This window comes from Heptranchias perlo, chromosome 26, assembly GCF_035084215.1.
Source record: "Heptranchias perlo isolate sHepPer1 chromosome 26, sHepPer1.hap1, whole genome shotgun sequence".
In the NCBI taxonomy this organism is placed as follows: Eukaryota; Metazoa; Chordata; class Chondrichthyes; order Hexanchiformes; family Hexanchidae; genus Heptranchias; species Heptranchias perlo.
The window spans coordinates 11,583,974-11,599,541 of NC_090350.1; the positions used below are offsets into that span (position 1 = coordinate 11,583,974).

The 15,568-nt window shown below is 43.2% G+C and overlaps 1 protein-coding gene across 3 annotated transcripts in view; it reads right to left on the reverse strand.

Moving 5' to 3' along the window:
• Nucleotides 1–6,264: 6,264 nt before the first annotated feature.
• The window catches only part of stk40 (serine/threonine kinase 40), a 92,174-nt gene continuing 82,870 nt past the window's right edge, over nucleotides 6,265–15,568 (reverse strand). For all 3 annotated transcript variants that reach the window (XM_068006428.1, XM_068006427.1, XM_068006426.1), the window contains exons 9-11: nucleotides 14,683–14,802; nucleotides 13,663–13,747; nucleotides 6,265–10,364 (exon numbers count right to left, since the gene is read on the reverse strand). In XM_068006428.1, coding sequence (XP_067862529.1) covers nucleotides 10,149–10,364; nucleotides 13,663–13,747; nucleotides 14,683–14,802 — 421 coding nt within the window. In that variant the 3' untranslated portion in view covers nucleotides 6,265–10,148. The remainder of the gene's footprint in view (nucleotides 10,365–13,662; nucleotides 13,748–14,682; nucleotides 14,803–15,568) is intronic.

Genomic DNA, 15,568 nt, shown 5'->3' on the forward strand with positions numbered 1-15,568 from the left:
ATATACATTAATCATAATAGAATGTCATGACTATGATATATAATAACTGCAATATAATATATACTAATGTACTGATGTATTATGCATAATAACTGTCCTATAATATCTTGACTCCTTTATTTAAACACATATAAAATGTTACCTGAAAATCTGCTTCAAAGCAATGGGTGCAGTGTCACTATACGGCCTATTGGGGGTGCTGATGAGCAAGATGACATCTATAAGCCCAACGGTGCCACTGCCTGGTGGCTTGTGGTATTGCAAGTGCAGTCCATTTTTCAAAAAAGCTATGAATTTTGTCCTCATCAAGGTGAACGTATTGGGGATGGAGCATCTTCATCCACTTTTCTCACAGAGTGCAAGTATCAGTAAGCACTCCTGAATCAGGTAATGCAGTTAAGATACAAAGTAAAATTCCCAGTGAGAGTCAATGTCTTCAGTAGAGGGAGACTGTTGCAACTAAATTTTAAAATTCAGTCCCCTTCTTTCCCCCACCAAGGTATTCCCATAGAAACTAGCTGTCCCAGCCAAGTGTCAGCCTTGGCTCAGTGGTAGAACTCTCACTTCTGACGCAGAAGGTCATGCGTTCAAGACCCAGTCCAGACATTTGAGCATATAATCTATGCCAGCACTTCAGTGCTGCACTGTCAGAGGTGCCATCTTTTGGATGAGATGTTAAACCAAGGCCCTGTCTGCCATCTCTGGATGTAAAGATTTACAAGGATGATACCAGAACTAAGCAGGTATAACTATCAGGAAAGACTGAACAGGCTGGGGCTCTTTTCTCTCGAAAAAAGGTCTTCAAAATTATGAAGGGGTTTGATAGGAAAAATGTAGAGGAGATGTTTCCACCTGTGGTGAAGACCAGAACTAGGAGTCATAAATATAAGATAGTTACTAATAAATCCAATAAGGAACTCAGGAGTAACTTTTTTTTAATTCATTCATGGGATGTGGGCGTCGCTGGCGAGGCTGGCATTTATTGTCCATCCCTAATTGCCCTTGAGAAGGTGGTGGTGAGCCACCTTCTTGAACCACTGCAGTCCGTGTGGTGAAGGTTCTCCCACAGTACTGTTAGGAAGGGAGTTCCAGGATTTTGACCCAGCGACGATGAAGGAATGGCGATATATTTCCAAGTCGGGATGGTGTGTGACTTGGAGGGGTGTTGTTCCCATGTGCCTACTGCTCTTGTCCTTCTAGGTGGTAGAGGTCACGGGTTTGGGAGGTGCTGTTGAAGAAGCCTTGGCGAGTTGCTGCAGTGCATCCTGTGGATGGTACACACTGCAGCCACTGTGTGCTGGTGGTGAAGGGAGTGAATGTTTAGGGTGGTGGATGGGGTGCCAATCAAGCAGGCTGCTTTGTCCTGGATGGTGTCGAGCTTCTTGAGTGTTGTTGTAGCTGCACTCATCTAGGCAAGTGGAGAGTATTCCATCACACTCCTGACTTGTGCCTTGTAGATGGTGAAAAGGCTTTGGGTAGGTAGGTAGGTGAGTCACTCGCTGCAGAATACCCAGCCTCTGACCTACTCGTGTAGCCACAGTATTTATATGGCTGGTCCAGTTAAGTTTCTGATCAATGGTGACCCCCCAGGATATTGATGGTGGGGGATTCAGCAATGGTAATGCTGTCGAATGTCAAGGGGAGGTGGTTACACTCTCTCTTGTTGGAGATGGTCATTGCCTGGCACTTGTCTGGCGCGAATGTTACTTACCACTTATGAGCCCTTCTTTACTCCAGAGAACGGTGAGAATGTGGAACTCGTTACCTCATGAAGTAGTTGAGACGAATAGGATAGATGCATTTAAGGGGAAGCTAGATAAACACGAGGGAGAAAGGAATATTAGGATATGTTGATAGGGTTAGATAAAGGTGGGAAGAGGCTCGCGTGGAGCATTAATGCCCAGAATTGGCCTGTTTCTGTGCTGTGGAATTGTATGCAAAACAGATTATCTGGTAATTTATGTCATTGCTGATTGTGGGATCTTGCTGTTTGCAAACTGGGCTGCTGCGTTTCCTACTTTATAGCACTGACTGCTTTAAAAGTACTTCATTGGTTCTAAAATACTTTGGGATGTCCTGAGGTCGTGAAAGGCACTATATAAATGCAAGTCTTTTTAGTGTATTTATTGAGTAGCGCCAGTGCAGCTGTGATTGACAGCAGAGGACCCCTGTTAGAAAAGGGGCCTATGGGTAATGTGTAATATTTTTTTTAAAAGCCTTTTTCAACTGCTTTGCAATCGAGCTGTGACATCTCAGCAGCTTGGATGATACTGGAGGTAAACGGTCAGTGTTGCTACATCACCTAACCTCTCTCACCACCCCTCCCCACACACACAAAAATGAACTTGTTCTCCACAGGAACTGACTGAAGTCTGAACCAGAGCTGCAGATTATTAGTTAGATATTTTGAATGGAGTTGAAATGTCAGAGGATATGGACTAGATTTAATAATTGTGTAACTGAGAACAGTGCTGACCTCAGGTAATGCTACAAAATGAAGGTGCTTCTCTTAGCATTCCAATTGGATAACTGCGACATTTGGGTTAAAATCTTGTACATCCCCAGATATCTTCGCGCCACCATTGGCAGCTATGTCTTAATCCATCTAGGCACTAAGTTCTGGGATTCCCTCCCTAAACCGCTTTGTTCCTTAAGCCATTGCTTAAAACTTACCAGTTCTGACGAAAGGTCTTTGACCTGAAACGTTAACTCTGTTTCTTTCTCCACATATGCTGCCTGACTTGCTGAACTTTTACAGTATTTCCTACTTTTATTTAAAACTTACCTTTTTGACCAAGTTTTCAGTTGGTCCTCCTAATGTCGCCTTCTTTGACTAAGTGTCAATTTTTGTCTGATTACGCGCCAGTGAAGAGCCTTGGGACGTTTTACTATGTTAACGGTGCCATAGAAACACAAGCTGATGATGTTCTTTGCTAAATTAGCTGATCTCAACCACAGTGGCAGAAGATGTGCTCCAATTGATCTCTGATCTGAGGTTGGGGAGGGGGTTTCAGCCAGGACTCCAACTCCTGCTCTCTATCCTGCAGTGCTGCTGGCTAGTGTGCATGTGGACATTGGGTTTGACAGTGCTGTCTCCCATGGGACATCAGCCTGCCAACATTCAATGCTCAGACTCATACATGAAGAATGGTCATTTTATTGAGATACTGGGGCCACCAGTATTCGTGGAACAGTAACCCTGCCTGCGTCAACACCTGCAGGAGACGATGGGCGAAAAGAGATAATTTGGAAGATGATTGTGATACCAATCTGTTTAACTCCAGCATCACCAAGCAGTGGAGGAATTTCACCGTGTTGGAGTTGGCCTCTTCACTTCAAGAGATGATAAACATTTAGAATAAACTCCAAGGAAGGGTAGGGGAGTCAAATTCAGCTGGATACTAGGTTGGTTGAATGGGAGTACTAGAGGGATGAGCTCACTGCACCAGATGAGTTTCTCATCCTTGACTTTTTTTTAGTAACAACTTGGACCATGCACTGACAACCAGACCGAGTGATGATCTTAAATTTTATTCTGGGCTCTAATGGGAGACTTAACTTCATGCCCAGCAAAAAAAAACTACACCTAGGCCATTTGTTATTCTCAAGTCTGTCTTTGTAAAGTGACCTTGATGGCATAGCAAGCCCATTATTAATTTGCTGTATGGCTAACCAGACAACGTTGACTCAAAATTGCTTGATATTTTTTTTAAAATTTTGTAATAAACAGCTAACATACAAAACAATATTAATTCTCAGTTCCACAATTAGTAAAAGGGGAAAATGGCTGAATGTACTCAACTTTGCACATTATATGCAGGAACAGGAATCTCAAATCACTTGTCTGATACTGGGAAGTTCCTATGCGTCTGTCAGTTTCTGTACATGCCACAAAAGGGAACAATTCACCCCATTTGGTGCTATTGTCTGACTTTTCTCCATCTCTTTGTATTCTGATGAACGGATAGCAACTGGCCAACAATTTGGGCCAAAGCATGTTTAGCATCTAGCAGCGTGTGAACAAGGTTGATTCAGATGAAGATCCTCGACAGATTCTATTACATACCCCATGTAGAATGACTGGATTGGGCCCCCCGTTACAGTAGGTGTTATGACACATTGTGGCATTGCCCTAAAACCTCCCCTTCAGTGGGGGGGGGGGGGGGGTAGATGCCCTAGTTACACTGTTGCTAATGATCCTGCAATAGGCTTGTTGGGATTCATCTGAGGTGAAGACTCCAGAGTGTTTATTTAATATTCTACTGACATTGTTGAAGAGGCCTGGCTTGGTGTGGGATTCAGGGAAACTACTCACATTATTGGGTAAATGCACCCCTCCAGTGTATGGATCTGGAGAGATTGCGGCCTGTAACGTGGGGAAGACTGAACTGTTACCACCAGATTTGGGGAATGGGAGGAAGACCCTGGGAGTAGGGTTTAAGCAGTGGTGTTGTTTCACTAACAGGAAACCCTCCTTCCATGTAGTTGTCCAGGACCTGACTTCACTGCCGAGGTCAAGAAGCAGGAAGGAGCTATGCTTAGGAGACCATCCTAAAATGGACCATAGCAGAGCTCTCCTAATTTTTCCCCTTTCACTCTCACATTTTTGGTCACACACAGCCACTGATCTCTACAGAGTGATCAGGGTTGGCAATTTTAGACACAACAGCACAAGAACCAAAATAAGGCATAAAAACCCAGGAGAGGAGACAATCTCAATAGAGGTATACACCTCCAAATCTGGTGAGTTAATTAGAAAGGAGCATAAAAGGGCTGCACTGGAACATCTGTACCACTTTTATAATTAACTATTGAACTGGTTATCAGCTTGTGCTTTCATTGTTAAATATTGTTTGATTCATCATGAATATTAAATAATCTTCTCATTTCATAATAGCACTCTGTCCCCTAGAGGGTGCTTTTGCACCTGCAGCAACATCCAAAGCTCCCTTTGTACAGCTGCAACCACAGCTGGTGGTAGCTGCAGTGCACTAACTTTACTTCATTCTAGGTACCAATGAGAAAAATAAAACCAAAAGCAGTTCAAATTTGTTTCGCACTGGAAGAGTGTTATATTAGAGCTTTACAGCAAGGGCTATAAAGTGCACCAGACAGCACCAATGTAAAAGAACTTGCATTTATATAGTGCCTGTCACTACCTCAGGCCGCCCCAAAGCACTTTACAGCTAATTAATCACTTTTGAAGTGTAGTCCCTGTTGTAATGGAGGAAACAGCAGCCAATTTGCACACAGCAAAGTCCCACAAACAGCAATGAGAAAATGACCAGATAATATGTTTTTGGCAGTGTTGGTCGAGGGATAAATATTGGCCAGGATACCGGGGAGAACTCCCCTGCTCTTCCTCAAATAGTGCCATGGGATCTTTCAAGTCAATGTGAGGACAGACCGGGCCTCAGTTTAACGTCTCATCCGAAAGACAGCTCCTCAGACAGTGCTGCGCTCCCTCAGCACTGCACTGGAGTATCAGACTAGATTATATGTTCAAGTCTCTGACATGTGACTCGAACCTTCTGACTCAGAGGCGAGTGTGCTACCCACTGAGCCATGGCTGACACCTTAAATAGACTTTAGCCACTCAGTCTATCCTCATGTGAGGACCGACCACTTGGGCGAGATCCCAGAGTGCTGCCAGTACCCTTGGAGAGGAGGAACGACATGCCAGTGTCAACCGGCACCAAGGGATGAGAGAGTAAAGAAGGGAAAATAGGAGGATGCTCTTAGCACTTTTCATTTGTGCTCAACAAGATGAAGAATGTTAAGGAATGGAACTATTCCCATTTCAGGGTCAGCATCAAACATACTCAGGCCAGGTACAACAAACCAGATGCAGGGTAAGGCTCCTTCTTACTCTAGCCCAACCTCAGAAGACCATCCCATACTGTAGCAGTGTGACAATTTCCTCAATTCCACACCAGCCATCTTGCGGCCTGAGTGACGTAGGGAGTTTTGCAATATAGGCTCCTGTCCATTAGGAACCGTATAGAGGGAGCTTTTCTCCGTATCTAACCCAGGCTGTACCTGCCCTGGGAGTGTTTGATGTGGGCATTCAGAACCTGAAATGTCAAGTGTTGCATTACCAGCAGCAATATCCTTCACCTTGTTAAGCACAGAAAAGCAGATATTCTTGAACACCACACATCAGTTCTATTGAGATAAATTTTGCACTGCCACATGGGAGACATTTGATGTCAGGTAACTGGATAGGAACCCATTTAACAAATCAGAATGAGCTTCTCTACAGTATGAAATTTATTGCTGACATGCAAGTAGATTTTTAATGAAGTACAAAAATATGTCATCTTTATTTTATACAAATTTGTATACAATGATCACGATTTCTTTCTACTGACGTCTCATACAACCTACTTCACTTGGTACACCCAGAGGCAGCTCAAACACACAAATCATCATCGCCATGCACAGGGCGCTGCATTGTTCCAGTCTGATTAGACAATCACTTACCATAAACACATAATTAGAGGGAATAAAAACAAAAAAAAATCTTGCTCGACAAAATAGTAGATTCCCCAGGTTGAAAAAAAAAGCCACAGCTTCTAATTGTGACAAATGGTAATACTTAAGTGTCTTCACTGAATTAAAGTTATTTGAAATTATATACAAATTACTACAAAAAAAAATTGGAGCAGCCAGACTGGAGTAAGGCTCAGAGAACTGACAGAACTCAGTGAATTATGAGGAATTGAAGAAACGGTCCTTTTTTCTTTGACCCAAAGATTATTTTTGGCCGGGCTTCTCCCAGGTTATTTCCTCGGTCTCTGCTGATCTCAGCCGGGACAACAGTTGTGACGGGACCGACCAGACTATGGTTAGACTTTGCACTCCCCCAGGCGGTTATTTTCAGATGAGCGCCGGCCAAGACCCAAGAGCAGCACAGTGGGCCTGCATTCCGTAATGGGGTCTTTGGGGAGACCAGTCATTCCTTACAGCAGGTTTACACTGATGTACCCTCGGTGGGAGACTCAGTACTCCCACCACCGACACCGCCTAGTACAAGCAGTCTAATTCCACAGTTGACAAGTGCCCAGAGCCTAATCTTTACTGATCCAGAGAACTGTAGTTAGAGCCAGTGCAAAAACACATCTCCAAAACACAAGCCTCCAACCAGCCTGAGAGACCGGTGGCAGATTACAGTAAGGTGGCAGATTACAGTAAGGAGAGCAAAGCTCGTGGATCAAGACCTCTATTTGAGCACCGCTCTATCAACATCACATCTCCAGACTCAGTTTCAGATCCAGTCTAAGCAAAAGATGGGCACCATTTCTTCAACAACCCTCATGTTGCACCATTATAAGCTACCGTGGCCTTTAAAAGACCATTAAAAAAATTTTTTTTTAGATCTTCTACATACTTTATTGCATGAGTTATCACAAACTGCTACTTTGTGTTCCACTTAGATTAATATACCACACTCAAACTGGGACATGTTCACTCATCCAATTAGCCCCCAACACATGGTGGAAATGGGGCCACTTCAAACTCATGCTAGTGAGGCATTGAACAGACAGGTGAGACTGGCTTAAAAACTTGCCTCAATGCAAGTAAATTTTTTTACCCAACAGGGAGTCAGTATTTTACTCCTGTATGCGAGTGTCTCATGTGCTGAATGATAATGGTAGGGCTTTAGAGACTTTTTTTTAAAAAATGGAACTGTCCAACAGTCTGCACAGTAGTCCCACAACACTAACTTCCACGAGGACCCAAGAGATCTTCAGAAAGTTACAAGCCTTCAACCCAGCCCCAATCATCCTCCCCACCCCAAGCACCAATGGATCGGTTTACCCCGATCACACAGTATAAAAGCTTTATGATGAACACCATGGTATTTAATAAATAGAATCTTTGACTGAGTCACTGCACTCTCCCTCCTGTCCAAGACATCAATCTACAAGGTCACACCGACAAGAGATCACGTGCCAATCCCTGAGTGGTGGAGATTTCCCTGTACAACCTCCCGTCATGCCAGAGACCAGACCTTCCACAATGCAATGATAAATTGAAATTAAAATGATTTGAATCTGCTCGATTCCTTGTATATTTTCACAGGTTAAATATACTTAGGCAAGACAGGCATTTATTACTGGTTTTAATACTAACTGAAATTCTCAGCAATATTGAGGAAACCTAGTGAAATCCGAAACCCACCACAGCAAAATAAATATATACACAGAGCTCTAGACCACTGCAGACCATGTTTGAATCACTTTACATACCTTTCCATCAGGTCTAAGAGAATCTGAAGTTATACTGAAGTCACTGAGGCAATATCTGGCTGACATGAGTGATTTGTGCTACAGTTAAATGATACTCCGAAGACCCACCCTTTAAAAGGAAGTCCAGGAGCCAGGACATTGGACCATCAACTGAATCTCAGTCTTGGGAGGGTTGGGGCAAGATTTAGCAGTCTTAGCTGTCATTTGAAAGAGTGAAGAATTGACAATGCTGAGTCGGATTGGATCTATTGTCCCTACTAAAAAGGGTCAATGGATATTCTGCACTGGTGACTCCTCTGCAACTGGAAGCAGGCTAGGATGAGTCTTGAAAAGGTCCGATCATGCTGGCCCAACGCAATGCCAGATCACGGAGCGGTTTGATGCATCCACAACCCTCCCAGCTGGGAGCATCCTCTCGGCCAGGCCAATTGGATGTGGCAGTAAGCAGCATACGGAACATCCCCCAAAAGGTGGCAAGAAAGAGGATTGGCTGACCCAGGCCATTATTGTGCATCCCATAGAGGCCATTTATAAAACTGCAGAACATCGACCGCCCATTACTACCAGAGAAAAACCACATCCCACCAGAGGAAAGAGATGGGGAGGAGGCAGGCATGGCACAAAATGATGTACTTAGCAGTACATGATCTGTACAATGCTCATGATCAAACCAAGACTCCCCCTCATTGTCTAGTTGGTTAATTCCTTTGGTGATGAACAATTTACAGTTTAACTCTGTGCATCGCTTAGTGCAGTGAAACTAGAACTGAAGGGTTTTGCAGACTCCCTGAATGCTCAGAATTACAGCAAGGTCAGTGTTGTCACCAGGCCTACTGGTACCAAACCACACCAACGCCAATACACATGAATGCGCGATGACAAGTTCACCTCAAATTGCTCCTACCAGTGAGAGGTCTGCAACCACCAGTGTTGTACAATTCAAACCTCCCCTCTAGACAAAAGTGATGTGAATCTCCTTGTACCACTGGGCGTTGAAGCACCGACTAGTGCGGCTGTGTGGGTATCTCACACGCTCATAATGCTTTACTGAAATCCTAGCGACAACGCTGAATGTTCTCCCTGAGCTTGTTAAAAAAAAACACACCCAACTGCTCTTTAGTGTTCTAACAGTTTCTGCAGCTCAGTGAAATTCACAAATTCCTGCGGCCCTGGATCACAAACCATTGTTAAAAGTATGTCTTATGTCATAGGTTAAAATGGGAACCTCTAAGCCGAGAGCTTTTAAACAACAAAATAAAAACAAAAAAGATGGGAAAGACTGGCTAAACTGATGTTTGCCGTTAAACACAGTAAAAACAATGTTTCTGGGGATCACATTGGTTTTCTTTCCTTCACATTTTCCTTTGATGGACATTTTGTACCACACTAAATTCTGCAAGAAAAAAGAACTTTCACAAATGGGGGAAGACAAAAATAATAATCCCGACAACCTACACTTTACACTATTATTCTGCGGGTAATGCAGGCAAATGGGACTCCACAGCGATGAACACACGCAATTCTTAATGCTCTCAAAATCTCTTGCAGTACAAGTCCTTTCAGAGTCACAACATAGGACGAAGACCTCAACCGAGTCTCTCAATTTACAGTTCCGAGAGCATGTCTTGGTTAAATGAAGAAAGAGGTAGATTATATAAAGTAAAACTAAACATCTACTACTGCCCCAGAAGATGCTGCAATATTGTCCTTTTTTTTATTAAAAAAAGCTGTCTTCAGTTGTCTCTTAAAACTAGTTAACCTTTTTGAAGAGACTCCGTCCAATGCTACATATCGGTCACAGAATACTGTATTGCTCAGGATCGGTAGTACGTGGCATGATGAGTATTACTGTGCTGTGAACTTGGCTTGCAGAGCTTTGCACCCCGTTTCCGGCCATCATTTCCGCAAGTAACGCTGAGCAAGGATTGCTGCGTCGAGAGGATTTATGGGCTGAGCGTCGTGGCCTAGTCGCCGCACAGGCGGGATGTTGCTGAACTGTCGCTTGTGTGCAAAACTCTTCACCTCGTGCATAGTGTTTCCCTCAGCCAGCATGAGCTGCTGCCGCATGTAGTTTTCAAATTCATATTGTGAGGACTCTTCTGTGACTTTGGCCTAAAAGTGAGAGAGAGGGAGGAAGGAGTTAAAGAAATGTACCACTTTTGTTTGAACGACTTTCACTGCACTTCCAAGTAATTCATTATGAAAGGCCTGGAGACATTATAAAAATGCAAGTCTCCCAAGTCCATCACTTCCCCCCCTCCCCTCAGTGCATTTAGTGCAAATATGTTACAGAAAGAAAAAAATGTGATACTTTTACTTTACCACCTCAAACTGCTGTCAGTAGTGACAAACACGAAGCCACCAGTGCTTCACCCCAGTATTATATATAACAAGTTCCAGGTGCAACCTAAAGCTGTAACTGTACTGCTGAATGCTTTCGCAGTTCAAATGGACGTAGTTTAAAAAAAAGTCACCCACCATTCGATGTTACTGAAATGATCTTCCCCCAAAGGGCACTTTAAAATTAGTTACACTACGACCACCACAACCCACCTCCCTTTGGACCAGGAGTTTGAAGTCAGTTACTGAACCGCAGCTGCTGTCTGCTCAGTGTACCCACACATTAATGGAGACACATTTTTTGGTGAAATTTCTGCTCATCATAGCAATTTAGTGCTAGGAAATAGAACACCGTCTCCATTTCTGGTACTCAAATCACTCCCTTGCCAGTACAGCAATCAGACGCAGAGCAAATCTCCCTCTACTGTGCCCCGGAGTGCCTTTACACTTACCACACCAGTTGACAGTGTCCCTTTCCCAAAGAATCTATCCTGTAATCTCTCTGAATATGTTTGCCAATTTACACCAAATTACAGTTAGTTTTGTGCTGTAGGTGAACAGAAACTACCCATATTCCCATTATTAGACCCATACAGTCAGAGGAGTCTTAATTCCAGCACTTGGCTAGATTTAACCCCAGGTCCCAGAGGTGAAGAGACAATTTAATTGTACATTTTATAAAATGTTTGATTGCTGGCACTGGTTTATTAGTCAGTCCACTGCCCTCCAACACCCGTGAAAGAAATGGCCTGGTCTTATCTCAGCCTCCCTTCCCACATGTGCTGCCCAAACAGCCCAGCAGCAATCATCAACATGCCAAGAAGCCTTACCGCCCATCGAGTGCACTAAGGTGTTATGTCACAAGGCCATACACTCTGGAGCATTAATGTTGTCCTATTCAGTCGGAGACAAAGCAGCAGTTTCAGCTGTACAAACCTCACTACTCGTCTTTAGGCCAATTATTGAGAAACAGTAACTGCTGTCTGGAGCCTGGTTTCATGGGGCCAGTGCTTAATTTAAAAAGTCAGTTAAATGGCAGAATGTACAGTATTCAATATTGAAAAAAATCACCAACTCCACCACCTTTGTTACCCTGTACCATGAAGAACTGCAGCACATTACTGTCATTCCATAAGTGACAATCTTAAATGGGAACTAAAGACCAAATATAATTGGAAGCTGAACTGTAATTATTAACCTCAAAGATGATGAATTTGCCCTCTCTTTTCCCCAAGTGGTGTTCCCCAGGGATCTGTACTGGGGCCTCAGCTTTTCACCATATTCATTATTGACTTGGATGAAGGAAGAGAGTTGTATCCAAATCTGTAGATGACACCAAGTAATTTGCGTGGATAGGAGCCGAAAGTTAAAAAGGAACATAGATAGACTAAGTGAATGGGCAAAACTATGGCTGATTGAATTCAATGCAGGGAAGCGTGAAGTCATCCACTTTGGATCCCAGACACAAATCGGAATACTTTCTTAATGGAAACAGACTACAACTGTGGAGGAGCAAAGGGATTTAGGTGTTTCGTGTACACAAATCACTAAAAGCTAGTGCACAGGTACGAAAAGTAAATGAGAAAGGCTAATGGAATGTTGGCCTTTATCTCGGAGGTTGGAAATCAAAAGCGAGGCAATGATGATTCAATTGTACAAAGCCTTAGTCAGGCCCCATCTGGAGTACTGGACACAGATTCTCAGAAAAAAGGTATAATGGCCATGGAAGGGGTACACTGCAGATTCACCAGAATCATGCCAGGGCTTAAAGGATTAAATGGAGGGCAGGTCATATAAACTTGATTTGTATTCCCTTGAGTTTAGACAGTTGAGGGGTAATCTAATTGAGGTGTTCAAAATGAGAGAGATTCAATAGGGTAGATAGAGAGAAACTATTTCCTCTGGTGGGGGAATCCAGAACAAGGGGCATAATCTTAAAATTTGAGCTAGGCCATTTAGGAGTGTAATCAGGATGCACTTTCACACAAAGGGTAGTGGAAATTTGGAATTCACTCCTCCAAAAGGCTGTGGATAATGGGTCAATTGAAGCTTTCAAGGCAGATCTTCAGATTTTTCTTCGGTACGGGGAAAGGCAGGAAAATGGAGTTGAGACACAGATCAGCCATGATCTAACTGAATGGCGGAACAGGCTCGAGGGGCTGAATGGCATCTTCCTGTTCCTCCTTCCAACTCCATCAAGTAGTTATTTGAATTATATTAACAGTTTACTCAGTAACAGTGTCACTGAGAAAAGGAGTCAGCAAGTAGGTAAAAGATACTGGCCAGTATGACACCAAGTCAGACACACCAGAAAGCCCCAGGTTCTATCTCCAGTCTTCGCTGATTGAAGCTGATCTCAGGCAGAGCAGTAGTGGGATGCTATTGTTGGTCTGAGCACCCTGATCTAGGGAGGAGGGAAAGAGAAAAATCCCCATTGGGCAAGAACAGGATCAGCTTGGCTGTAATGCCTTCTAAGGTTAAATGAACTGCTAACACTCACTGCCTGGGGTTGGCGCCCATAGCCAGAGAATAAATAATAAAAAAAAGTGGTATTTTCAATGAGTTACCAATGGATGAGTCACCACCTTCAGGAGAGAAAAAGTCAGCAACCAGCTTGTTGACTGAAGTGACCTTGGCTCAGTACCCAAAGCTCTACTTCAGAGAGGTGCTGCATGGTAAACTGGCCACAGCAGGCGATGGGTTTTCAGAAAATGAGCCCCTTTCCTACTCTGCATCACCGTAAAGCTAATAGGCAAATTTCACACATTCCATTTAGTTAACAAACTAGATATTAGCAAAAATATAATTGCACTGCACACGTTAAGAGTTATACAACTATATTGGTCATGGAGCAGTGTGGCCAAGAATTAGAGTCTCCAGGCTGAGGTCTGTGTGTATATACAACAGTTCCGGTCCAGAACAGTCAATTCCCAGTTATGGAACCAAACCCAACACACCAGAGTAATTAGATTCATTCGGACTGACCTTTAATCCTGCCGCTGGTAAACTGAATGGTGCAATACATCGTGCATTAGCTGCACAGGATCACCTAATTTCTAGGGGTTCTTACCTCCTGCAAGGTTTCTGGATTGTTGACTTGGTCATCGATATCTGGCACCACCTGCAAAGGGCCGCTAAGTGATGAAAGAGACTGCCTGCAAGAGATCACGCAAGCATTGAGTCAGAAAAATCTGCTGCTGCATTTCATCTAAACTATTTCTAAACAATGTAGTGATTTGTTATCTTGCCAATAAAGTGGCAAATATTTGGAAACATTGCTTGCATTAATAGAAACCCTATGCAACCGAAGGCTTCAACAAGGGGACGAGATTTAAAATGAGGAGGCCGGGGGCAAGAAGTCAGGCAGAACTTTATCTACTTGTGGAAATCACCAGGGAGGGCCACTGAATCAGACACTAAATGGATTCACGAGGCAACTAAATATCTTTCAGGAAAGAGAAACAATCAAGCAATATGGTGAGAAGGGAGAAAGCTGGGGTTGAGATCTGTCAAAAAAGGGCTGTTGGGCTTGGATGACCTCTTCCTGCTCCTGAAAATTTTTGTATCATTCCAGCTTACAAGATTTGCAAGTAACTATTACCAAACCTTCAAGGATTAGAAGAGGATGTTGAAAAATGTTTCTCTTCAGAATATGCTACGTGTATGCGGTTCTACTGACACTGCATTTCATTTTCTATGCCTTGAAATTTGTGAGGGGTTATATTTGGGTATGCAAGTTTAAAAGGTTTATTATTTTATGAAATGTTTTAACATAATTCATGGTTCCAAATGGCACACCTAGCTTTTGATCAGGGAAAAGGAGACAGTGGAGACAAAGTGCTTCCGCTTCAGATAGGGAGAACCTGATGGCAAATCTCTCCCTGGTTGCATTCACACACGGTCAGCCACATACAGTAATGCAGGTGAGCTAGACTGGCCCTCAATGCAGGCTCCCTGACGACACAAGTTTTGGGGGGGGAGGAGGAGAAGAGCAGGGCAGGAAATCTAGAGCCATGTATTGAGGTGAGCAGGAAGTGATTTAAGGTTGCATGCATGTATGGAGCTACGCTGTACTGCACAGCTAACTCACCACGTAGCTATGATGGAGCTCAGTGAATCCAGCACTTCTGTTGCTGTCAGCCTTTGCTGTGGGTCCAGAAGCAGCAGCTTTCGGATCAAACAAACTGTGTTTTCTGATACACGGCAGTCCCTGTCAGGGAGAAGGAGAGAATAAAATAAAAGGGAAGATCAATACTGGCCAGAAAGTACTTACATGGGGAAAAAAAAGAAAATACATTGAACCCACAACACCACGGTACCAGCTGCAAAATAAAGCCTTGCGTCAATTTGACTCAAAGCAGCATAGAACGAGTAAACCCAGTGAGTTACACAGCAGCACACCCAATACCTCAGGCACAGGACAAGCGGCTAGAAACCAGTGAGCAATGCTCACAAAAATCCACTTCCCCAAACAAAACAAACGCTACAGATCGGAGCAGTAACTCTCAAAAACAGCACCGCAAGCCTAAATGTTACTGGGTTAATGGAAACTAATGTTCCCACACATTGCAAAGAACAGATTTTGCAAATAAACTACTTTAAGTGAACAGGGAGGAAAACAAATCATTGATCAACAATAGACAGTGAATTTTACTAAGAACTTTTTCATCCTTTAAATTATAAAATGGATGTCTGTGAAATGGGAACTATTGCTTTTAACTGGCTGCAGTTGTACAGCAATAGGAAAGGGAATGGTCACCTTGGCCTGTAAACATGGTCAAATGGTGAATACCATACAAATTATTTAATTGTTTCCTGCAACCAAAAAAAGTTAGCCTAATGGATACAGGTAAATCAGCACTGGATTTTAAATTTCTATTCACTCAAAATTTACAGTTGACTTTAGTGTAAAGTTTTCTTAAAGGGATCTCTGCACCAAAATCCCCATTAAATTATAAAAGATTGAAATTAGCATG